Source organism: Chiloscyllium plagiosum, unplaced genomic scaffold (assembly GCF_037043375.1).
Source record: "Chiloscyllium plagiosum isolate Xiang-an unplaced genomic scaffold, Cpla_swu_hap1 HiC_scaffold_5, whole genome shotgun sequence".
Lineage (NCBI taxonomy): Eukaryota > Metazoa > Chordata > Chondrichthyes > Orectolobiformes > Hemiscylliidae > Chiloscyllium > Chiloscyllium plagiosum.
The window spans coordinates 125,695,240-125,721,418 of NW_028270143.1; the positions used below are offsets into that span (position 1 = coordinate 125,695,240).

Sequence of the window (26,179 nt, forward strand, 5' to 3'; positions counted from 1 at the left end):
CTCCACCGGAGTATATAAATAACCCCTCGCCCCGCCGGGGTATATAAATAACCCGTGCTCCACCGGAGTATATAAATAACCCCACACCCCGCCGGAGTATATAAATAACCCGTGCTCCACCGGAGTATATAAATAACCCCACACCCCGCCGGAGTATATAAATAACCCCGCACCCCGCCGGAGTATATAAATAACCCGTGCTCCACCGGAGTATATAAATAACCCCACTCCCCGCCGGAGTATATAAATAACCCCGCATCCCGCCGGAGTATATAAATAACCCCGCACCCCGCCGGAGTATATAAATAACCCCGCACCCCGCCGGAGTATATAAATAACCCCGCACCCCGCCGGAGTATATAAATAACCCCGCACCCCGCCGGAGTATATAAATAACCCCACACCCCGCCGGAGTATATAAATAACCCCACACCCCGCCGGAGTATATAAATAACCCCGCCGGAGTATATAAATAACCCCACCGGAGTATATAAATAACCCCACCGGAGTATATAAATAACCGCACACCCCGCCGGAGTATATAAATAACCCCGCACCCCGCCGGAGTATATAAATAACCCCACTGGAGTATATAAATAACCCCACACCCCGCCGGAGTATATAAATAACCCCACACCCCGCCGGAGTATATAAATAACCCCACACCCCGCCGGAGTATATAAATAACCCCACCGGAGTATATAAATAACCCCGCACCCCGCCGGAGTATATAAATAACCCCACACCCCGCCGGAGTATATAAATAACCCCACACCCCGCCGGAGTATATAAATAACCCACACCCCGCCGGAGTATATAAATAACCCCACTCCCCGCCGGAGTATATAAATAACCCCACTCGCCACCGGAGTATATAAATAACCCACAACCCGCCGGAGTATATAAATAACCCCACTCGCCACCGGAGTATATAAATAACCCACACCCCGCCGGAGTATATAAATAACCCCACTCGCCAATGGAGTATATAAATAACCCCACACCCCGCCGGAGTATATAAATAACCCACACCCCGCCGGAGTATATAAATAACCCCACTCCCCGCCGGAGTATATAAATAACCCCACTCCCCGCCGGAGTATATAAATAACCCCACTCCCCGCCGGAGTATATAAATAACCCCACTCCCCGCCGGAGTATATAAATAACCCCACGCCCCGCCGGAGTATATAAATAACCCCACTCCCCGCTGGAGTATATAAATAACCCACACCCCGCCGGAGTATATAAATAACCCCACGCCCCGCCGGAGTATATAAATAATCCCACTCCCCGCTGGAGTATATAAATAACCCACACCCCGCCGGAGTATATAAATAACCCCACACCCCGCCGGGGTATATAAATAACCCCACACCCCGCCGGGGTATATAAATAACCCCACTCCCCGCCGGGGTATATAAATAACCCCACTCCCCGCCGGAGTATATAAATAACCCCACACCCCGCCGGGGTATATAAATAACCCTCGCCCCACCGGTGTATATCAATAACCCCACACCCCGCCGGGGTATATAAATAACCCTCGCCCCACCGGTGTATATCAATAACCCATGCCCCGCGAGAGTGTGTATATATATATATATATATATATGTATATAAAAAACCACACCCTCCTGGAGTATATAAATGACCACACAACGTTGAAGCATAACAGACCAGTCAGCCAAAAAAAGAGATATTCAAGTGTTCTGACTTCAGCACTATCTTCACAGCCCTGAATGTTTCTGAATTTTCTACGGTCACCCTGGCAAGCAGCACAGGTCATCAGGTCACTGTGTAAAAATTATTTATCAGCCCATGACGTCTTTACCAGGGTGTAGGATGGCCACTGATGATGTTACCTATCCAGGTAATGAAACGTCTGGATATCAAACCTACAACTCAGCGAGCAAACCTACACCCTAAACCTCAACCTGAGCTACAAACATTACAACTTCTTTACCAATTATATCAAACTAATAATTTACTCTCCAATCTTCCTCATCTTTATTTGTTCTGTTTCCTTCTTACTGTCTTTGCGCAGTACACTGCTGATTTTTTCACTTTTCCTGTTTCCTATACTTCTACTACCTTTTGCAAATCCTCAACAGTTTCAAGAAGAGCACCACACACTGAGCAGAACAACCCCTCTCCTATTGCTGCAGAACCTTATATTCTTAACACACCAGTGCCTTGAGATGGTCTGTGAAAGACCAGTCTGGCTTGTTGAGTATTCGGAACCTCTCCCAAACAAACAGAACATGAATGTGTAAATATAGAGGTGAAACACTGCAAGGGGAGGATAAGCACATCACTAACAGGATCGTATTTGCAAAGGGCCTGCACAGGAATGATTGGCTGAATCTGTGGTGTCCACTTTGCAATAACCAAGCAGCAACACAGGCCGCGATAGCTGTGAACAGGTTAGCTTCCGGATACCAAGATACAAACCAAGCCCTTTTTTTCTGTGTTAAAATCCAGGAATTCCCTTCCTAAACAGTATTGTGGGCCCACCTGCAGCACACAGACTCCAGAGGTTCACAAAGGCAGCTCACTGCCACTCTCAAGGGCAAGTAGATACGGGCAATAAAGCCAGTGATGCCCACATCCTAAGACCAAACAGATAAAGGACATTTATGTCCCAAAGATAATGCAGCGCCACACCAAGGCTTATGTAAGACAGAAGCAGCTGGACAGGAGGTTAACCACTGGTGTATTAAACAATCTATCACTTCCACCCGCAACAGGAAACAAAATAGGAGAAAGTGAGGACTGCAGATGCTGGAGATCAGAGTCGAGAGTGTGTTGCTGGGAAAGCACAGCAGGTCAGGCTGCATCCGAGGAGCAGGAGAAACAATGTTTCGGGCATAAGCCCTTCATCAGGATGCTGCCTGGCCTGCTGTGCTTTTATAGGAAACAAATAGGGATGAGTTAAGATCTATATTTTAGTCACTGTCACACTCTATGCTCTCTCTTGGCTAGCCTCCTGCAGATTTTGAGAGATTCCCATCCAATTGCACATTATCCTGTTGTGGGTGACCACAACAGCCCCCTGCTCCCCTACAGCTGCAACTTCAAACGCTCCAATGCTCCATGCTGCTTTTCTCCCACTCTCTTTGTCCCTTTCTCTGTCCTTCCACATCCTCTCTCTCTCTCTCGGTGTGCCTGCCTCCTCCCCCTCTCCCTCTCCGTGCAATGCCACTGCACTGAAGGCCACATAGGGAGAATGTGCAGACTTACCGTTCTCTGCTCATCCCCTTCTCGGACGTGAAAGGTGTGCTCAAAAACTGAGTACATAATTCTTCCGATGCCAAAGGACGGTTCAATCACACTGGGAGTGATTTCCTCCACTGAAACACAAAAACAAAAACAGGTTTATTGTGTGAATAAATGACTGAGCAGGGACCTCCTCCCACAGAACCTTTTACATGACATACTGTCTCCCGAAACTTGTGACGGTGCTTTCAGATACAGCTGTAGGGAGTGTCCCACTTGTGATGCCACACCTGAACAAAGCTCATTGCTCACACTATTAGTTGTCAGTTCTTGCTGCGCTCACAATGACTTGTTATAATTGGCTACCAAGGCTTCTGCATTTTCAAAGGGATTCAGTTCATGGCTGAAGATATTAAGGGGGGGTTTCTCTGTCTGGTGATTTTTTTTTAATGGATCTGTTCACAGATGTTATGACACACCTCTGGAACAGATAGGACTTGAACCCAGGCCTTCTGGACCAGAGGTAGGGACATTACCACTGTGTCACTTTTATGTTCGACATTCTCATACATATAGCAGCCAGGTGATAATACAATGTTGACACATTTTACACATTTCCCAAGGACAAGTCAGTCAGTGGTGGTCAAACTGGGGAGCAGCATCAGCCTGTCGACAGGTATTTCCTTCCTACCTACAGACGACACTATACAGGTACAGATAGACAATCCTTTATCTGAAATCCTGAAATCCAAAATCCAAAGGATATCGTGAAGTTTTTTTCCCCTTAACAAGGTTGTTTGGCGTGCAAACAGTTAACCCAACTCCACACCCACTCGAAGCAGGTCACTCAGATGCGACATGGATGGGCGTGGCACACCACTGGCAGGCCTCAATTCTGTCTCAGGGCCCATTACTCCACTGGGAGTCTGCTGTTCAGTAAGATATTTTAAAATATTTCACTGTCAAACTGTCACTTATTTTGAAATTCCAAACCTTCTGCATTCCGAAAACCAGCTGGTCCCCAGCATTTTGGATAAAGGATTGTGTACTTGTACTGGGGATATGTGCACATAAATCTTTGAAGGTAACAAAGCAGGTTGATGAGATTGTTTAAAAAATCATTCAAGATCATGGGTTAAAAACAGTGGAAGAAATTATAACAGCAAGAAGCTTGTGCTGCAAACCACTGGTTAAACCCTCTGACAGCGTGCACTTGGAATCTCCAGTACTGGACAGAAAGGTGCCAGGGGCTTTGATCCATAATCTTAATTAACCCCATAAGGTCAGCTCAGCTGCCAGACAAAGGAAAAGTAGGACTGAGTGTACCACCTTATCACAGCGAATCATGCCAGTGCAAACTGGTATCTGGTGATGCTGTAACTAGGGCCGTTGAGCATTTGAGAGAAAAGTGGGTACTGCAGATTAGAGTCAAGATTAGAGTGGTGCTCGAAAAGCACAGCAGGTCATCAAGGACTTCTATTCCTGATGAACGGCTTTTGCCTGAAACGTCGATTTTCCTGCTCCTCGGATGCTGCCTGACTTGCTGTGCTTTTCCAGCACCACTCTAATCTAGACTTTGAGCATTTGATCCAGACACACAGCAACCACCAAAGCAGTTAGTGGCACTGCCTTTGGTGAGGGAACTGGGAGAAAGGCAGGGCCATAATTTATATTTACAGCAAGACAACGCAGGGCAAAACTTACCCTTTCGAGCACCAGCATGTTTTTATGACAACCATATTAACATGGTGTTATATCTGGATCTTCTGGACTGCTACTCCAGACACCAGAGTAGCTGACAGGATTGAGAAGGTAGAGACTGTTTCCATTATTTCATGAGTAAAGCATTGCACAGCTATTAAGAAGAGAATAATAAATGCTATGTTGGCACACACCGTTTACAATCAAAGGAATTCACACAATGACCTATAGCGAAGGGGGAACAGAGAGACACTGAGAAAAGGTGTAAAACTGTTTGAGGATTAACTTGGAAATAAAAGCACATTCCACTGACCATGTAAAGTTTTCTGAAACCTCTTCACTCCAACCATGCTCTTGTTCAGAGTAAAGCTTTTCCCATCTGAAGTAAAAGTGAACTCCCTGGTAAGAGGGATAAAGCAACATTAACCTCACACATCACAAATGCCTTTAACAGACTTAAACTGGCTACACCCAGATGACAAAAATGTCACAGTGCTTCTCGGCTTATAGTGAGCAGGGTTGAACATGGGAGCTCCAGCTCCACAGATACAGGAGCTTGGGTCAGTAACTGGAGGTAAATGTGGGCCCCAGTGCATGGTGGAGCTAGCCTGACAGGCTTCTGCTGCTACAATCTCATGTTAACTCAGGCATGAAGGGGCTTTGACAACAGGCGCAAGTAGAGTTGGCTCTGATATAACGTAATAGTTCCAGTTTTGTGTGATCTTGCGTTGTAAGAAAATCGCACAATAGTCACGCCATTTAAACTAATGGAGCCAGAATCGCGTTATCGCCAGCACAGGTAAGGAAAGCTTGTCTTCTACAAGTAACGGTCTGAATTCTTCAATCGCGTTAAAGCCAATTCATGTTGAAGAAACAGTTCTGTTGTAGCAGAACTGACTAAGCTGGGATCTGCTAAGAAATGGAATAGCCCCAAATCGCTACTTCAACACTGGAACATTAGACCCTCTCCATCACCTCATTAGTCAAGCTCCGTGGCAGACCTGGCCGGTTTTGCGTTATAACTTGTACAAAGTCGCAGCCTAAAGCACTTTAGCATGGAGCTGTAGTGAATGAAGTGTGGGCTGAGACCAATGATACGCAGCTCCTCCCAATGTCAGGGATAGACAGCAGGGGAACGGGGTGGTCATTACTACTTTTCAATATTCACTCGTTACACAGAGAATTCAAATGGACGAAAAACTCCTGATTCTAGTCCTGGCGAAAGTGATCATTCCTAAACTAACATACGCCTGGCCATTCACTGACAGCAGTGCATTGGTAAAGTCACTGAGCTAACAATCTGAGGGATAATGTCACCAGGCTAATGCTCTGGTGGAATTTAAATTCAATTAATAAATCTGGAATGTAAATCTAATCTCAGGAATGGTGAACTTGATTGTTGTAAAAACCCATCAGGAACAAGTGGAGGGTGTCAAGCTCCTGGGAGTGGTCATCCACAACAAGCTTCCTTGGACCCTTCATGTGGACGCACTGGTTACAAAGACCCAACAATGTCTCTTCTTCCTCTGATGAAAGGCTTTTGCCCGAAACGTTGATTTTACTGCTCCTCAGATGCTGCCTGAACTGCTGTGCTTTTCCAGCACCACTAATCCAGAATCTGGTTTCAACATCTGCAGTCATTGTTTTTACCTCTTCTTCCTCAGGCAGCTGAGGAAATTTGGCATGATGGCAAATACCTTTGCCAACTTTTATAGGTGCGCCATCAATAGCATTCTGTCTGGATGTATCACTGCCTGGTATAGCAACTGTACCATTCAAGATTGGAAACGGTGACAGAGAGTGATGAACACAGCCCGGACAATCACAAAGGCCAACCTCCCATCTATAGAATCCACCTACCAGGCCCACTGTCAAGGAAAGGCCGCCAGCATTCTCAAAGATCCATCCCACCCTGACAATGTTTTTCTAAAACCTCTACCATCGGGGAGAAGGTACAGGAGCCTGAACACACCAGCCAGTTTCAAAACAGTTTCTACCCTACTGTTGCTAGAATACTGAATGGACTCTCAAACACTTCACATTCGCCTGTACCTGTGTTTTTGTTTTTGCCACTGTTTATCTATTATTTACTATCTATGCTACGTAACTCTGTGATCTGCCTGTATTGCTCACAAGACAAAAGCTTTTCACTGTGCCTCGGTACACGGGACAATAAATTCAAGTTTACTAATGTCCTTTTGGGAAGAAAATCTGCTACCCTTAGCTGGTCTAACCTACAAGTGACTCCAGACCACAGCAAGGTGTTGACTCTTGACTGTCCTCTGATCCAGCCCTTCAATGTGAGGGCCATTAGGAAAGAACAACAAATGCTGGCCTTGCCAGTGATGCCCACATTGCTTGAAACAATAAAGTTAGATGTAGTTTTGGGAAACCCACCCTTTTTCATTCAGCTCCTTCTCCCTATCCACGATATAACACTCATCACAGATATTTAAGAACTCCATCACAATCTTGGCTTCCTTCTTGAATTCTTTGCCGATAGCTCCCTTGTTTGGTTCAAACTGAACAATGTTGACGGTTTTGTGTGTCCAAGTTAAGGATAGGTCACAGTGCACATAATTCCCAAAGTCTATCCACTCCTAACAACTGCTTTCTTTTGTTAAGTCTCACTTTTGATATTGGCCTTGAGTGCTCCGCCTTTTTTAAAAGCATTGAGAATTCTGCACCAATCAAGGTCGAGAGCTGAGGCGTGTCTAACTTTGGTACTCAGCACCCCTTAGGACAGACTTGCTTCACACACTCCCAAGGCAAATAATATCAGGGAAGCTCCCCATGAGCCGGCACTTGGCTTCTCCGAGTTTGACGGATTGCGGATTAATACCAATCTAGAGAGAGTTTTCTGTTGCCAGTGTCATTGTAGAGGCAGAAAGAGGAGGACAGAGAGAGGGGGGGAGGGAACAGAAAGAGAGATGGGGGGGAGAGAGAGGGGGGGGGGAGAGACAGAGAGAGGGGGAGGGGACAGAGAGATGGGGGAGGAGACAGAGAGAGAGGGGGAAGGGGACAGAGAGAGGGGGGGGATGGGGACAGAGAGAGGGGGGGATGGGGACAGAGAGAGGGGGGGATGGGGACAGAGAGAGGAGGGAAGGGGACAGAGAGGGGGGGGACAGAGAGAGGGGGGAGGGGACAGAGAAAGGGGGGAGGGGACAGAGAAAGGGGGGAGGGGACAGAGAAAGGGGGGAGGGGACAGAGAAAGGGGGAGGGGACAGAGAAAGGGGGAGGGGACAGAGAAAGGGGGAGGGGACAGAGAAAGGGGGAGGGGACAGAGAAAGGGGAGGGGACAGAGAAAGGGGAGGGGACAGAGAAAGGGGGAGGGGACAGAGAAAGGTGGAGGGGACAGAGAAAGGGGGAGGGGACAGAGAAAGGGGGAGGGGACAGAGAAAGGGGGAGGGGACAGAGAAAGGGGGAGGGGACAGAGAGAGGGGGAAGGGGACAGAGAGAGGGGGAAGGGGACAGAGAGAGGGGGAAGGGGACAGAGAGAGGGGGGAGGGGACAGAGAGAGGGGGGAGGGGACAGAGAGAGGGGGGAGGGGACAGAGAGAGGGGGGAGGGGACAGAGAGAGGGGGGAGGGGACAGAGAGAGGGGGGAGGGGACAGAGAGAGGGGGGAGGGGACAGAGAGAGGGGGAGGGGACAGAGAGGGGGGAGGGGACAGAGAGAGGGGGAGGGGACAGAGAGAGGGGGAGGGGACAGAGAGAGGGGGAGGGGACAGAGAGAGGGGGAGGGGACAAAGAGAGGGGGAGGGGACAGAGAGAGGGGGAGGGGACAGAGAGAGGGGGGAGGGGACAGAGAGAGGGGGGAGGGGACAGAGAGAGGGGGGAGGGGACAGAGAGAGGGGGGAGGGTACAGAGGGGGGAGGGTACAGAGGGGGGAGGGTACAGAGAGAGGGGAGGGGACAGAGAGAGGGGGAGGGGACAGAGAGAGGGGGAGGGGACAGAGAGAGGGGGAGGGGACAGAGAGAGGGGGAGGGGACAGAGAGAGGGGGAGGGGACAGAGAGAGGGGGGAAGGGACAGAGAGGGGGGAAGGGAAAAGAGGGGGGGAGGGGACAGAGAGAGGGGGAAGGGGACAGAGAGAGGGGGAAGGGGACAGAGAGAGGGGGAGGGGACAGAGAGAGGGGGGAGGGGACAGAGAGAGGGGGGAGGGGACAGAGAGAGGGGGGAGGGGACAGAGAGAGGGGGGAGGGGACAGAGAGAGGAGAGAGGGGACAGGGGACAGAGAGAGGGGACAGGGGACAGAGAGAGGGGACAGGGGACAGGGGACAGAGAGAGGGGACAGGGGACAGAGAGAGGGGACAGGGGACAGAGAGAGGGGGGAGGGGACAGAGAGAGGGGGGAGGGGACAGAGAGAGGGGGGAGGGGACAGAGAGAGGGGGGAGGGGACAGAGAGAGGGGGGAGGGGACAGAGAGAGGGGGGAGGGGACAGAGAGAGGGGGAGGGGACAGAGAGAGGGGGGAGGGGACAGAGAGAGGGGGGGGGACAAAGAGAGGGGGAGGGGACAGAGAGAGGGGGGGGGACAAAGAGAGGGGGAGGGGACAGAGAGAGGGGGGAGGGGACAGAGAGAGGGGGGAGGGGACAGAGAGAGGGGGAGGGGACAGAGAGAGGGGGAGGGGACAGAGAGAGGGGGGGGGACAGAGAGAGGGGGAGGGGACAGAGAGAGGGGGAGGGGACAGAGAGAGGGGGGAGGGGACAGAGAGAGGGGGGAGGGTACAGAGAGAGGGGAGGGGACAGAGAGAGGGGGAGGGGACAGAGAGAGGGGGAGGGGACAGAGAGAGGGGGGAAGGGACAGAGAGGGGGGAAGGGAAAAGAGGGGGGGAGGGGACAGAGAGAGGGGGAAGGGGACAGAGAGAGGGGGAAGGGGACAGAGAGAGGGGGAGGGGACAGAGAGAGGGGGAGGGGACAGAGAGAGGGGGGAGGGGACAGAGAGCGGGGGGAGGGGACAGAGAGAGGGGGGAGGGGACAGAGAGAGGAGAGAGGGGACAGGGGACAGAGAGAGGGGACAGGGGACAGAGAGAGGGGACAGGGGACAGAGAGAGGGGACAGGGGACAGAGAGAGGGGACAGGGGACAGAGAGAGGGGGGAGGGGACAGAGAGAGGGGGGAGGGGACAGAGAGAGGGGGGAGGGGACAGAGAGAGGGGGAGGGGACAGAGAGAGGGGGGAGGGGACAGAGAGAGGGGGGAGGGGACAGAGAGAGGGGGGAGGGGACAGAGAGAGGGGGAGGGGACAGAGAGAGGGGGGAGGGGACAGAGAGAGGGGGAGGGGACAGAGAGAGGGGGGAGGGGACAGAGAGAGGGGGGAGGGGACAGAGAGAGGGGGGGAGGGGACAGAGAGAGGGGGGAGGGGACAGAGAGAGGGGGGGAGGGTACAGAGAGGGGGGGGAGGGGACAGAGAGAGGGGGGGAGGGGACAGAGAGAGGGGGGGAGAGGACAGAGAGAGGGGGGGAGGGGACAGAGAGAGGGGGGGAGGGGACAGAGAGAGGGGGGAGGGGACAGAGAGAGGGGGGAGGGGACAGAGAGAGGGGGGAGGGGACAGAGAGAGGGGGAGGGGACAGAGAGAGGGGGGAGGGGACAGAGAGTGGGGGGGAGGGGACAGAGAGAGGGGGGGAGGGGACAGAGAGAGGGGGGGAGGGGACAGAGAGAGGGGGGGAGGGGACAGAGAGAGGGGGGGAGGGGACAGATAGAGAGGGGGAGGGGACAGATAGAGAGGGGGAGGGGACAGATAGAGAGGGGGAGGGGACAGATAGAGAGGGGGAGGGGACAGATAGAGAGGGGGAGGGGACAGATAGAGAGGGGGAGGGGACAGATAGAGAGGGGGAGGGGACAGATAGAGAGGGGGAGGGGACAGATAGAGAGGGGGAGGGGACAGAGAGGGGGAGGGGACAGAGAGAGGGGAGGGGACAGAGAGAGGGGGGAGGGGACAGAGAGAGGGGGGGAGGGGACAGAGAGGGGGGCGAGGGGACAGAGAGAGGGGGCGAGGGGACTGAGAGAGGGGGGGAGGGGACTGAGAGAGGGGGGGAGGGGACTGAGAGAGGGGGGGAGGGGACTGAGAGAGGGGGGGAGGGGACTGAGAGAGGGGGGGAGGGGACTGAGAGAGGGGGGGAGGGGACTGAGAGAGGGGGGGAGGGGACTGAGAGAGGGGGGGAGGGGACTGAGAGGGGGGGAGGGGACTGAGAGGGGGGGAGGGGACTGAGAGGGGGGGAGGGGACTGAGAGGGGGGGAGGGGACTGAGAGGGGGGGAGGGGACAGAGAGAGGGGGGGAGGGGACAGAGAGAGGGGGGGAGGGGACAGAGAGGGGGGGGAGGGGACAGAGAGAAGAGGGGGAAGGGGACAGAGAGAGAGGGGGAAGGGGACAGAGAGAGAGGGGGGAAGGGGACAGAGAGAGAGGGGGGAAGGGGACAGAGAGAGGGGGGAGGGGACAGAGAGAGGGGGGAGGGGACAGAGAGAGGGGGGAGGGGACAGAGAGAGGGGGGAGGGGACAGAGGGAGGGGACAGAGAGAGGGGGGAGGGGACAGAGAGGGGGGGAGGGGACAGAGAGGGGGGGAGGGGACAGTGCAGGGACAGAAGGGGGGGACGGGGGGGGACAGAGGGGGGGGTCTGGGGGGGGGGCAGGGGGGGGACAGAGGGGGGGGAGAACGGGGGGGGGCAACAGGGGGGGGGCTACAGGGGGGGCACAGAAGGGGGGGACAGAAGGGGGGGGACAGAGGAGGGGGAAGGGGGGGGACACAGGGGGGGGGACACAGAGGGGGGGGACACAGAGGGGGGGGGACACAGAGGGGGGGGGACACAGAGGGGGGGGGACACAGAGGGGGGGGGACACAGAGGGGGGGGGGACACAGAGGGGGGGGGACACAGAGGGGGGGGGACACAGAGGGGGGGGGACACAGAGGGGGGGGACACAGAGGGGGGGGGACACAGAGGGGGGGGACACAGAGGGGGGGGACACAGAGGGGGGGGGACACAGAGGGGGGGGGACACAGAGGGGGGGACACAGAGGGGGGGGACACAGAGGGGGGGGACACAGAGGGGGGGGACACAGAGGGGGGGGACACAGAGGGGGGGGACACAGGGGGGGGACACAGAGGGGGGGGACACAGAGGGGGGGGGCACAGAGGGGGGGGGACAGAGGGGGGGGGACAGGGGGGGGGACACAGAGGGGGGGGGGACACAGAGGGGGGGGGACGAGACAGAGGGGGGGACGAGACAGAGGGGGGGGAGACAGAGGGGGGGGAGACAGAGGGGGGGGAGACGGGGGGGGGGAGACGGGGGGGGGACAGAGGGTGGGGGACAGAGGGGGGGGGGACAGAGGGGGGGGGGACAGAGGGGGGGGGACAGAGGGGGGGGGACAGAGGGGGGGGGGACAGAGGGGGGGTTTCAGAGGGGGGGAGACAGAGGGGGGGCAGAGGGGGGGGCAGAGGGGGGGAGACAGAGGGGGGGGAGACAGAGGGGGGGGGAGACAGAGGGGGGGGGGGACAGAGGGACGAGACAGAGGGGGGGACGAGACAGAGGGGGGGACGAGACAGAGGGGGGGGGGACAGAGGGGGGGGGACAGAGGGGGGGGGGACAGAGGGGGGGGGACAGAGGGGGGGGGACAGAGGGGGGGGGACAGAGGGGGGGGACAGAGGGGGGGGGGACAGAGGGGGGGGGACAGAGGGGGGGGGGACAGAGGGGGGGAGACAGAGGGGGGGGCAGAGGGGGGGGAGACAGAGGGGGGGGAGACAGAGGGGGGGGAGACAGAGGGGGGGGGGACAGAGGGGGGGGGAACAGAGGGGGGGGGACAGAGGGGGGGGACAGAGGGGGGGGACGGGGGGGGGACAGAGGGGGGGGGGACAGAGGGGGGGGACGGAGGGGGGGGACGGAGGGGGGGGACGGAGGGGGGACACAGAGGGGGGGGACACAGAGGGGGGGGGGACAGAGGGGGGGGACGGGACAGAGAGAGGGGGGAGGGGACAGATAGAGAGGGGGGGAGGGGACAGATAGAGAGAGGGGGAGGGGACAGGGGGGGCAGAGAGAGGGGGGGGCAGAGAGAGAAGGGGGCATATAAAGAGGAGGGGAGGGGGGGGCAGAGAGAGGGGGGGGCAGAGAGAGAAGGGGGCATATAAAGAGGGGGGCAGATAGAGAGGGGGCAGAGAGAGAGGGGGTCAGAGAGAGAGGGGGTCAGAGAGAGAGGGGGTCAGAGAGAGAGGGGGTCAGAGAGAGAGGGGGTCAGAGAGAGAGGGGTCTCTGCGGTCTTTCTCAAACTAGTGCGGAGAGTTCCAGTCACAGTGATCTAACTCCTCTGAACATAGTGTGCAATGCTTCTTGCTGTGCAAAGGATATAGGCTCCTTCAAAGCCTTTTCAGCCACTAGAGGCACTTTGGTGGCTCTGGCATGACAGGCGAGATCATAGCAGGATCGATCAGCACAGCCAACTATCTCGATCCAGCCCTGCAGACACAGTGGGGGGAGATTGAATGAGAGTGAGTGCACACAAAGGAGAAGCAAACAATACCCAATCATTCCTACGGATTGTCACCCAATAAAAACAAAATTACAGCAGCAAATGTTTCTAACTATAATTGCCTGGCAGTCCCAATTAAATTATGGTTTTGACCCATAGCACCAGCTGTCATGGGGATGGGAAGGAGTGTGTCAGGGTCTGTATAACCATTCACTCAGACGATGACGGAGCTGAATTTTACCACATTTACTAACTCGAGTAATTTACCCAAAACTCAAACTATTGGTGTGTCTTGTAAGATTGAACTGCTATCACCATGTGGTTTCTGTGCTCACTGGGGAAGAAGGGAATGTGAGGAAAGTTAACTGCAGTTAACGTGGTTGAAGTTACAAAGGACAGGTCCCGTGTGGATCAGGCCTAGCTCAGCAACCTCTTCCCCTGGGGAACACCATGCAGAGGGGTCATGGCTAAGCTACAGTACTTCTCAAACCACTGAGGGTTAATGTGGGGAAGGAAGTGTCATAGACTGGTCTGCTCACCCCTCCTCAGCCCGTTTGGTTCCACCATGTTAGTTTAATATCAAGGTTGGGGAGAGCAGCTGTCCTGACTGACTGAGGCATTTGTGATCCATGCAGCCAGCAAAAAGGCTGAGCCTGCAGTGGAAGACAGCAGCCCAGATAAAAACAAACCAAACTGTTTCACTGACACAGAGTGATACGGTGATGGGGAATTTCTTTCATGCAGACTGCAGTATGGAACAAAACATCTTTCGTCTCACACACACACACACCCCCACCCTGGGATGTTGGTACTGACGAAAGCTATACTTACGTAAGAGGTTTTGGCCTCAGCATCCCAGCAGTCACAGGCGTAGTGCGCCATCTCATTGTCCATGTGCTGCCGGAAACGCAGCTTTCCAGCCGACACACCCACCTTCAGCAGGAAGAGGTAAATCCGTCCGATGAAGTAACCCAGCACAGAGTTATTGATGATGCGCTGCAACAGGAGACAAGATTAGCAGGGAGCGAGAGACAGAGTGACCAAGTCCAGGGGCTTCCCCGTGCAATAAATCCGGAATACAAACCCCACTTCTTCCCAACACCTGTACAATGTTCCCAGATCTTCACCCTGCTGCCCTGACAGTTTCTCAGCAGTTCCACCATATCTATCAGCTCCCTCTGTCCATTCTACCAATCAACTCGTGACTGGAAAAGATCAAATTCCCAATCCATCAATTGACGTGAGTGAAACCAAACCATTCTCCGCCTTTCCAAATCTGCTGGATTCAGGGCTGGTGATAATCTCAACCAATAACCTAGTGTTCCTGTTTCAGGACCCAGACCAGAACAGAGCAGGTGTAAGTCAGACCTGCTTTCACATTCATGCAGACAAGAGTGGTACCTGTTCAACAGCATCGCCGAGTCGCATAGTCCGTGCTGACTGCCCGCTAGTCTGAGCTTGGCTGGAGTACAGCAGGATCTGTAAATCTGCCACAGCTTCAAACTTAGGGTGGGTCTTCTCATTGGGATCCACAAAATGCTCAATTTCTGCCATCGTGAATTCTCTGAATAGCAAGAAGGATTGTTAGAGTCGCAACACAGAATTTCTCATCCTTTGTCTCAGTACTATCTATTCCTCTGCTCATGAAGTGCTGTAGCTCAGTCTTGGACAGGCTATCACAGCCTCCCTCCCCTCAAAACCATTCATGAGCCTAACGCATTTGCTTCCACAGCACCTTCCAAACTCATGACCACTTCTATCTAGAAGGACAAGGACAGCAGATACATGGGAACACCACCCCCACAACTCCCCTCCGTGCCACTCACTATCCTGACTTGGAAATAAATCGCTGTTCCTAGTGTTGCTGAGTTAAAGTATTGGAATTCCCTCTGGAACAGCACTGTGCGTGTGCCTACACTCAAATGACTGCAGTAGTTCAAGAAGGCAACATACCAGCACCTTCAAGGGCAATTAGGGACGGGCAATAAACACTGGTCTAGCCAGTGGCAACCACATTCCATGAACAAAGAAACGAAAAGCAGGGGTACCTGACAAATCACCAGGTTTCCGAGGTTAATTTCACAACTGGAGCTTGGTGGGGTGTTGTAACCATAACAGTTTGGCTCCCCTAAGACACAGAAACAGACATGGGCCATTCAGCCCCTTGAGATTATTTCATCATTCAATTAGATAATGGGCTCTTTGGGAAGACCATTCAATAAGTGTCTTCTATCATCAAGCAGAGACCATTTCACAGGAAGATCAGAATAAAGGCATGGAGAAGTCATGCTGTGATCGAAAGGATGAACAGCCTATTGTTCCGATAGTTGTGTTACCACAGGTTTTCACAGGTAAGCACAGACTGACCACAGGAACATGCAGAGTTCATTCAGCCCCATCAACATGCTTCACTGCTCAATAGTGTAACAGATGGTGAGTATCTGACCTCCATCATAGGGACTGGGGTAGGCCAATCAGCCCATTGAGCCTGCTCCCACCATTGTTAGATCATGGCTGACCCACTACCTCATCTGCTTCCGTTACATTCTAATAACACCATCTGCAGCACAGATTCTAACCCAGGTCTCCAGGACATTAGTTTGCATATCTCTAGTCCAGTGACACTGCCTTCCCACATATCTCTTCATGCCATCAGTCACCCAGAATCGGTTGATTTAGATCATGAATGTGCTCAATGATTGAGCTTCCGCAGCTGCATCACATTGAGAGCTTCAGTTGAAGAAATTCCTCCACAGCCTCAGTCTGAAATGACCTGCCCATTATCCTGAGATCATGTCCCCTGCTTCTAGACACCCAACCAAAAGAAAACATCCTGTCATTCCCAGGAATGTTAAGTTTTAACTTAATTATCTCTCATTCTTTGATGCTCTGGAGAATACAGATCCAGGTTCCTCATTCTGTCCTTACAGGACAACCCCACCATCCCAGGGATTGATCTGTTACACCCCCCCCTATAGCAAGTATATCCCTCCCTAGTTAAGGAAACCACAACTGGACACACTATTCCAGATGTGGTCTCATTAAGGCTCTATTCAACTGTAAGAAGGCATTTTCCTTCTGTACTCAAATCCCCTTGCATTGAAGGTCAACAAAGCATTTAGCTTCTTCGTTGCTTGCTGCACCTGACTCAGAAACACCTGAGCTCCCTTTGGATTGCAACACTTCCCAGGCTCTCACCAGTTACCTTTGTGTTTCTTTCTCCTGAAGGATATAGCTTCACACTTATCCGCAACATATTCCATCTGCCGTGTTCCTGCACCTTCACCTAGTCTGTCTAAATCCCCTTCGATCTCTGCCATGACTTACATTCCCATCTATCAGCAAATATGACAACTTTAATGTGTCAGAAATAAACCCCTCCGTTCTATCTCTATCTGCCTTGCCTCTATGTTATTTCATACTATGACAAGAAAAATAATCGATCAAGTTAAAGAGGCTCTAACATGTTAATTCAATGAATAACAATAGTTTTTTTAATCGAACAGATCTCCTCACTTTGCAGAAAGTTCTTTCCAACTCCTTTGGAATGCGGCCTGGCTCTTATGGCTCTTTGACCCGAGCACACAATTCCCTTTTTTAAAAAGGATGAGGGTGGCACTAGCTAGATCAGCATTTATTGCCCATCCCTAATTGGCCAGAGAGCAGTTGAGAGTCAACCCCATTGCTGTGGGTTTGGAGTCACGTGTAGGCCAGACCAGGTAAGGATGGCAGTTTCCTTCCCTAAAGGACACAAGTGAACCACATTCCATGTTTCCAACAATCATCATTATACTCTGCCAGATTTTTTTGAATTCAAAATCCACCATCTGTGGTGCTGGATTAACAATAAATACCATTAGGCCATTGCCTCGCTGTATCCAACACAAATCAATGTTAGATTACTGATAGTTGGTGCACAAAGAGATCAAAAGTCAATCTTCACTCAGTTTTTGGGCTTTTTTTAATCAAGTGGAACCTTACAATATACAGCTGCTCACTCAATTATTTACGGCCATCTCAAATGTCTCTCGATAAGTAATCATCTAATGAACACCGTCCACCTGAACATACTTCAACTTAATTCATGCAATTAGCAATCGATTCCTTTCAAAATCCAAAAAGCCTCAATCTAATCAGTTTTTATATCAGAGCAGGGTTGTCTATCGCAGTCTGGCGTAGGCTCAGTACTGGCATACTCTGATGTTTCTAAGCTTGTCCTTTCACTGAGATGACAACAACTCTTGAGGAGTAACATAAAGGGAGGAAAGATAAATAAAAACTGTGTCGCTCGATGACGGCGATAGCTGCCCCAAGCTACCGAACAACCCAGACTAGAATCAAACACTTAACTCAAATCCCAATGAAATAACAGATGTGTGTGAGAGAGTGAGTGAGAGAGAGAGAGAATAAGCAAGAGACAGCACGAGAAGAGAATTAGCTAGCAAAACAATGACAAGAACTAGAGACGAAGCTCTTACCTGACACGGATGAGCCCTGATCGTGGAGAAATCTCATTCCGAAATGAATTTCCTATCTGTGCAGCAGCAAAGGGAAGCTTTCCCTGGTTAAACTCCAGCAGCCGTTTAAAGTTCAGGAAGATTCCCTGGGCTGTTTCTGGTCTGAGGTACCTGAAAATAAAAAGCTGGGACAGTTTAAAATCAGTCTCTACATGACAACTCCACCAAATGAATCTGCGTTGAACCATGCAGACAGATTGGCTGAAATGTTCCTACCTCACCCCTCTCCAGCTTCTGTTTCAATATTTGGATGTGAATACATTTAATATAACAATTAATCATCTCCAAGAGACTGTAGATGGTTGTACAATTCTTATGCAGTACACAGTGTGCACTATATACAAACATTCCGTTCTAACATTGTGTGCAGTGGGTAGAATACAGTCCTAACACTTCAAGTAGTGGGAGTTATATTGGGATATACAGGCCACACACAGTGTACACTCGATAGGTTAGACCTTATACTGCACAGTGGGCATTTGGTTGGAATGTACGGTCCTTACAGTTCTATTGGTGTGTAGTTCTTACACTACATTACAGGGTGCATAGTCCTTAATGCTACATACAGAGAAAGAAAGACATGGAGAAAGACATGGAGGCTAGGGAACACTGGGAAATAAATAGTAATGTCTTGAAAACAGTCCACAGTACAGAACAGGAAGTGCTGGAAGTCTTAAAAAACAAAGGTGAATAAATCTCTGGGACCTGATTGAGTGTATCCCGGACATTGTGGGAAGTTAGAGAAGAAATTGTGGGGTCCCTAGCAGGGATATTTGTATCATTCACAGGCACAGGTGAGGTGCCAGAGGACTGGAAAGTAGCTAATGTTGTGCTTTTACTTAAGAAAGGCTGTAAGGAGAAGCGTGGGAACTACAGACCTGAGAGTCTGAAATCAGTGGTGGGTATGTTGTTGGAGAAAATTCTGGGAAATAGGATTTGCATGCATTTGGAGAGGCAAGGAAGGATTAGGGATAGTTAGCCTGGTTTTGTGTGTGGGAAATCATGTCTCACAAACTTGAGTTTGAGGATGTAACCAAAAAGATAGATGAGGGCACAGTGGTAGACACTGTTCACATGGACTTTGTAAAGCCTTTAACAAAGTACTAATCCATTCACCATGCAGAAAAGTTAGATCACATGGGATTCAGGGAGAGATTGTCAATTGGATACAAAATTGGCTTGAAGCTAGGAGATAGAGGGTGGTAATGGAGGATTGTTTTTCAGACTGGAGGCCTGTGACCAGTGGTGCTCTGCAGGCACTGGTACTGGGTCCGCTGCTGTTTGTCATTTATGCAAATGTTTTGGATGAGGTTTTAGGAGACATTACAGATGACACCAAAATTGGTCATATAGTCGACAGTGAAGCAGGTTACCTAAGATTACAAAGGGATCTTAATCAATTGAATCAATGGGCTGAGAAGTGGCAGATGGAGTTTAGTTTGAATAAATGCAAGGTATTGCATTTTGGTAAAATGAACAAGGGCAGGACAATTAATGGTAGGACCTTGGAAAGTGCATTGAATAGAGAGACCTTGGAGTTCAGGTGTATAAATCATTGGTGGTTAAGAATGTGTTTAACAAACTTGCCTTTATTGCTCAAACCACCGAGTACGTGAGTTGGGACGACATGTTGAGGTTGTACAGGTCGTTGGTGAGGCCACGTTTGGAGTACTGTGTACAGTTCTGGTCACCCTGCTATATGAAGGATGTCATTGAATTGGAGAGAGTTCTGAAAACATTTATAAGGATGTTACTGGGACTAGAGGGTTTGAATTATAAGGAAAGGCTGGATAGGCTAGGACTTATCTTTTCACTGGAGGATAGGAGGTTGAGGAGGTGAGCTTAATACAGCTTTATAAGATCATGAGAAGCATAGACAAGATGAATAGCAAAGGTCTGGTGAGTCTGTACAGGGCCCTGGTGAGACTACACCTGGAGTACTGTGTGCAGTTCTGGTCTCCAAATTTGAGGAAAGACATTCTGGCTATTGAGGGAGTGCAGCGTAGGTTCACGAGGTCAATTCCTGGAATGGCGGGACTACCTTACACTGAAAGACTGGAGGACTGGGCTTGTATACCCTTGAGTTTAGAAGACTGAGAGGGGATATGATTGAGACATACAAGATTATTAAAGGATTGGACACTCTGGAGGCAGGAAACATGTTTCCGCTGATGGGTGAGTCCTGAACCAGAGGACACAGATTAAAAATACGGGGTAGACCATTTAAGACAGAGATGAGGAGAAACTTCTTCACACAGAGAGTAGTGGCTGTGTGGAATGCTCTGCCCCAGAGGGCAGTGGAGGCCCAGTCTCTGGATTCATTTAAGAATGAGTTGGATAGAGCTCTCAAGGATTGTGGAATCAAGGGTTATGGAGATAAGGCAGGAACAGGATACTGATTAAGGATGATCAGCCATAATCATATTGAATGGCGGTGCAGGCTCGAAGGGCAGAATGGCCTACTCCTGCACCTATTGTCTATTATCTATTGTCTTTACCCTTGTGCATGGTAGTGGTGGTGGTGGTCAAAACTATGGTGGATATTTTTAAGATGACAGGAGAAAGATTTAAAAGGGACCTGAGGGGCAACATTTTCACATGATGAACAGCCAGAGGTAGTGGTAGAGGCAGGTACAGTTACAACATTGAAAATACATTTGGACAGATACAGGAATAGGAAAGGTTCAGACAGATATGGGCCAAACGTAGGCAAGTGGGGCTAGTTAAGTTTGGGAAACTTAGTTGGCATGGACAAGTCGAACCAAGGGTCTATTTTCATTCTATATGACTCTATGACTATGACTCTAAAGGATACAGTTGTTAGACTACACATTGAGGATGTACAGTTCTTACACAATACACTGACGATATAGTCCTTATACTGTATATGGGTATACAGTCCTTACACTATGTAGAGGTGTATACTATGTACAGCAGCTATACAATCAAACTGTACATTGAATATTATATTGACAAATACCGACCTTACACTGTGTAGAGTGGGTATATTTGAATGTACGGTCCTTACAATTGTTGAGTCTTTATAATGAACATATTAGTGTGTACAGCCCTTACACTGTTATGGGTATTGTACAGGAATGTTCAGTCCTTACATTGTACACTGTGGGTAGTATGTTGGAAAATACTGTACACAGTGGTTAATATACAACAGAGGATTCTAAAGGATATGTGGCAACCATTCCATGTTCGTACTTATGCTTCTTTCAAGCCTCTTCCTGATCGATATCCCTCAATGTAACCCTCGATTCAACATTCTCCCCAATGTGCTAGTCTAGCCTCCCCTTAAATACTATTCATCTCTTCTTACCCTGGCATGTTCCCTCCTGGTCCAATGGATGTCTGGAACATCAGATTGAAGGAGATAGGTGGAGACAAATCGTTCCCCGTGACTGGAGACTTGACGTTATATTTCACAAAGAGATCCGTTAATTCCTGTTGGCTGTAATTATCCAGCTAATGAGAAAAAGAAACAAATTTGATTATTGTTTCTTTACGATGCTTATTTGGGTGGTACAGTAATCTTGGCCAGAACCTGCAGAAAATAGCGAGAATCCGAAAATCACTGCTACCTAGAAGCTGTAGAAGCGGTGACAATGGGAAATCAATGTCTTTTTGTTGGGCAAGGGCATTAAGGGATATGAAATCACAGACTGGGCATTATCTAGCTGAAAGGCACTACAGTTCCAAACAGGCTGAATGCCTCCTCCTGTTCCTATGGCAAGGGAAGACCACCCTGTTTCTCTTCCATCAATGCTCTGGTGTTCAATAAATCAACAGCACATGGTGAACTGCACCCCAGTGAAAGCGCAACCCTCAAAACAAATATATGGAGGAAAACCAAAGGCAGAATGGGAGAAACAAAGGAAACGCATGAAAGTAACACTTCAATACCAACTGCAATGATCAAGCTGATCATGGAAACACAGCACTCAGTGCACAGTGTTCTGAGGAAGGGTCACTGGACCCGAAACATTCTGATCTTTCTTCACAGACGCTGCTGAGTTTTTCTGGCAACTTCTGTTTTTGTTCCTGATTTACAGTACCTGGAGTTCTTTTAGTTCTTACTCATTGCATATCAGTAGACTTGGATGAACAGGAATGGACAACCCCCTTTGTGAGAAAACAAGGGGTAGATGGGCTAAAACAGACAAGTGAAACAGATTCTCATACCTGAGTGATGACATTTTCCATCTCGGCTTTCTTCTCTGCTGAGCACTTCTTATCGGACATCAATTTCTGCAGGTGAGCTATAAAAATGGAAAACGATTCAAGATTGCCAAACTGGTGGAGGTAATGTCACGTGGCTTAGTTTTGATGCATCAAGACCTGACAGGCTAGCGCCATTGCACAGAAACCTGCTGCCAATGAGTGATACAAATAATTTCCACGTCTTCTCTCAATGGTACATCAACAGCACAATGCATTCAGAGAGTCTGTTCATCATACAGCAAGGTACCAGTACACAATGGCTTCTCCTTTGGGGGGAGATGGATGTGGTTGGTGGTGGTGGTGGTGAGGGTGAGAAATGGAGAAGAGGATAAGATTGAGTCTTTGGGAGGACAAGTAGAGGCAGACACTTCAGGGAGACAGAAAATCACTGACTGCTGGGGCAAGGTGACGTTAAGATGAACGGAGAAGGCACGGGAAAGACTATACTGCTTTAGCCAGAAATCAGTATAGACAAGATGGACCAAATGGCCTCCTTCTGGTCTGTATCATTCAGGGTCAAAATGAACTGAATCGGCAAAAATGTTACTGACTGTCAGCAGTCATCCAGGGCATCAAATAGGCTCTTGCGGTACAGTGATAATGACCTTGCCTCTGAGCCAGAAGACCCAGGTTCAAGTCCCACCTGCTCCAGATTTGTGTCCTTATGTCCCTGAACAGGTAGATTAAAAAACCTCGCAGGGAAAATGCACTTTAACACATGGTAAGGTGGGTCAGTTCCCCAACCGTACAGAGCGTTCAATGAATTACCAGCCCTCAGTCCAAATGGAAACTGTTACCTTTCAACAGATGATCAGCACGGAAACATTCCCCATTCTTCACGTCCTTCACCATGTAGTCAGCAAACTTATCCACATGTCCAGATGTTCTGCAACATAGATCACCAAAGCTCAGCAGCAGAAAGCTCAGGTCACAAAATTGACTGATCTTCCCAGCCTCACAATGAAACCGTCCTCTCGACAGCAGTGGGCTAAAGGCAACCCTCTGCTAACTCTGTCAATGCCAACAAAAGAATCTAATTAAATAAAACAAGTCCGAAATACCTCCCACTCACTATCTGGGTCATTCAGATATTAACTGGTTGAGCACAGAACTGTCTAAAACTGAGGCAGAGATTGTCAATTGGAGGTAGGGAGCTCTGCGGAAACAGCACTGGGGAGAAGCACAGAAGCACACAAGAAAACCCAAACAAAGTTTTAACCATCTGAGAACAGTCCCTAAGATCAAACTCCAATTCTCAGAGGTTGATCTCCACAACGGAGATAATATTATTCAACTGCTTTGTCAGCTAGACCATCTGAGAAATTATTCAGGGAGAAAGATTATTTTAAGATAATATCTTCACTGTCTTTGGCTGCTCACTAATTGTTGAGTTGAATCCAAAACGTCATGCCATCAACACCCACTGTAGCTTCAGAGAAGGAAGATGATGCCCATTTCTCATCCAGATACTGACAACAAGGACCGAGTGTGTGGTTGGCTCAGAGTACATCTACCCAGTCCCCCAGAGTGGATCAGCAAGCCCTTGACATGGGTCCTCAAGGACAACACGAAGGCTTGTAGATTTTTTTTCATTCTTTGATGGGATATTGATGATGCCGGCCAGGCCAGCATTTGTTACTCCATTGTTGAGTGGAATGGCTTTCTCACCCCATCTCAGAGGGCAGTTAAGAGTCAACCACATTGTCCGGTCGAGTCACATGTTAAGCCTAGACCAGGTAAGGGCATTAATGAACCAAATGTGTTTTTATCACAACTGATGATTGTCTCACAGTCACCATTTGTGAGATTAGTTCTCAAATTCTAGAGGTTTCTAAAAAAAATCATTCACAGGATGTGGAAGCTGCTGGCTAAACCAGCAGTGTTTATTGCCCATCCCTAATTGCCCTTAAGATGATGATGATGAGCTGCCTCCTTGAACTGCTGCAGTTCATATGACCATAATGCTGATAGGGAGGTTCAGGATTCTGATCCAGTGACACTGAAGGAACAACAATACATTTCCACATCAGCTTGGTGTATCACTGAAAGAGGATCTGGCAGGTAAAGTGGGATATTCAATGATGACAATGCCATTGAACATCATGGGGAAATGTTTAGAGTATTTCTTGTTTGAGATGGTCCTTGCCTTAAGAATATTACCCAGATTGTGCTGCATATGAATACAAGCTGCTCATTTTCATTTGGATTAACTGAATTAGAACACCCTCAGCTCCCTAAGTAGGAGTTGAACCTGCCTCCTCAGAAAATTAGATTGGATCTCTGGATTATTCATGCCATGACATTAACTTAAGGGGATATGGCAGTGTAGTGATAATGTTAGTGTTACAAGTTGTCACCTACAGCTCCTCTGGTCCGAGCTGGTTTCTCATGTTGTTCCATTATCACTCCCTCTTTCTTTACAGCATCATCCCTTTTGTTCTCCAATCATTAATGACATTGAAGAGCAGAAGATTGAGAAGAGAATTCAAGTGCTCAAAATCATATGAGGTCTGGACAGAGCAGATGGGGAGATATTGTTCCCATTGGTGTTAGTACAGAGAACCAGATGCCTCAGATTTAAAATGATGGACCAACAAAGCAATGGTGACATGAGATAAAACATTTTCACAGACCAAACGGTTAAGATCTGGAATGCACTGCCCAAGTGTGTGGTTGGAAGCACCTTTGACCACGGTTTTCAAAAAGGAATTGGATTATGATCGGAAGATGAAAAATTTGCAAAGGTGAGGGGAAAAGACAGAGTGTGGGACTATCTGAGGTGCCTTTACGGAGATCCAGCACTGACCCAACAGATTGGATGGTCTCCTTTCTGTGTTGCAGTCATTGCATAATTCTACTTACTTCAGGACAGGTTCAGGAGTCAGCATCGTGCAGTCAATCTCCAGAATCTGCTCCTCCTGGATGAAATGCTGCCGCCAGATCTGCAGGATGTTGTTCTTCAGAGCACAGCCGACAGGGCCAAAGTCATACAGGCCACTCACACCTGTTCCAAAGTACAATGAGACCTTACATACATACAGGATGCAAATTCACCCCTCACCCACACCGTTTTCATTCATCATCTGCCTAATTGGGGCTCTCACAGACTGCTCCTATCTCAGCCCCCTCAATGGGTACAATCACTGGACAAATACAGCTGTTTAGTGATCACATTACTGGACCAGAGTCTTGCATTAATAATCCAGAGAATGGAAGTTCAATCTCTACAGCAAAAATTTGGGAATTTTAATTCCATTCTTCAAAATGTCTGGAGCTAGAGTCTCAATAAAAGTCGTAAAGTTGTTTCAAGCTCCTGTTAAAAACAAAACGTGTTCAGTCGCATCCTTCATAAAAGAAGGAAAATGACCCACAGTATGATTGAGTCTCAACTCCCCTTCAAAGGCAACCTGCTCCATTATATCAAGGCAATTAGGGACATGGGGGGAAAAAAAGACAAGCCTGCCAAAGATGCCTGCACCCCAGGATATTATTTTTTAGAATCAGCTACCAGTACTCCCCAACTTCGATTCCACTGTGTCATGTTGAAATTGAAATATTAAAAGCTCATTTGTTAAAGCCTGGGTCAGGACCAAAGAGGTAGCTAAAAGGATGAATCAAACTGGTCCATTGTTACCCCTCTAAGAAAGGAAGCCGGTACTCCTTCATCAATCTCTTCATACAGCCAAAGCTGCTGCGGATAGGTAACAAGCAGACACAATTCTGATACCAACCAACTTTGTGACTTGCAACATTAAAGCAGAACTGTACTCAACTAAATTGCTGCTTCACTTCTACATATTTCCTTGCCTTCCTCAATCACTTCTTCTCTGTTCATGGGTTGTCAGTGCCTTTGAGAAGGTGGTGGAGCTGCAGCCTTTGGGAAATAGGACACCCACAATGCTCTTAGAGAGGGAGTTCCAGGAGTTGACCCAGCAGTAACAAAGGAATAGAGTTATTGCTCCAAGTCAGGATAATGGGGAGGCGTGGAGGGAAACTTGCAAGTGGTGGTGTTCCAATGTGTCTGCTGCCCTAGAGAGAATTTTATTCCCCAGGCAACTGTGT

General features: G+C 49.8%; 1 protein-coding gene across 1 annotated transcript in view; it reads right to left on the reverse strand.

The window, feature by feature from the left end:
* Window positions 1-26,179, reverse strand: part of gars1 (glycyl-tRNA synthetase 1) — an 84,483-nt gene that overhangs the window by 46,998 nt on the left and 11,306 nt on the right. The window contains exons 4-14 of the mRNA XM_087987634.1: window positions 24,980-25,121; window positions 22,915-23,003; window positions 22,079-22,155; window positions 21,216-21,361; window positions 17,849-17,998; window positions 14,772-14,934; window positions 14,202-14,366; window positions 13,252-13,357; window positions 7,318-7,465; window positions 5,234-5,319; window positions 3,244-3,353 (exon numbers count right to left, since the gene is read on the reverse strand). Coding sequence (XP_087843760.1) covers window positions 3,244-3,353; window positions 5,234-5,319; window positions 7,318-7,465; window positions 13,252-13,357; window positions 14,202-14,366; window positions 14,772-14,934; window positions 17,849-17,998; window positions 21,216-21,361; window positions 22,079-22,155; window positions 22,915-23,003; window positions 24,980-25,121 — 1,382 coding nt within the window. The remainder of the gene's footprint in view (window positions 1-3,243; window positions 3,354-5,233; window positions 5,320-7,317; window positions 7,466-13,251; window positions 13,358-14,201; window positions 14,367-14,771; window positions 14,935-17,848; window positions 17,999-21,215; window positions 21,362-22,078; window positions 22,156-22,914; window positions 23,004-24,979; window positions 25,122-26,179) is intronic.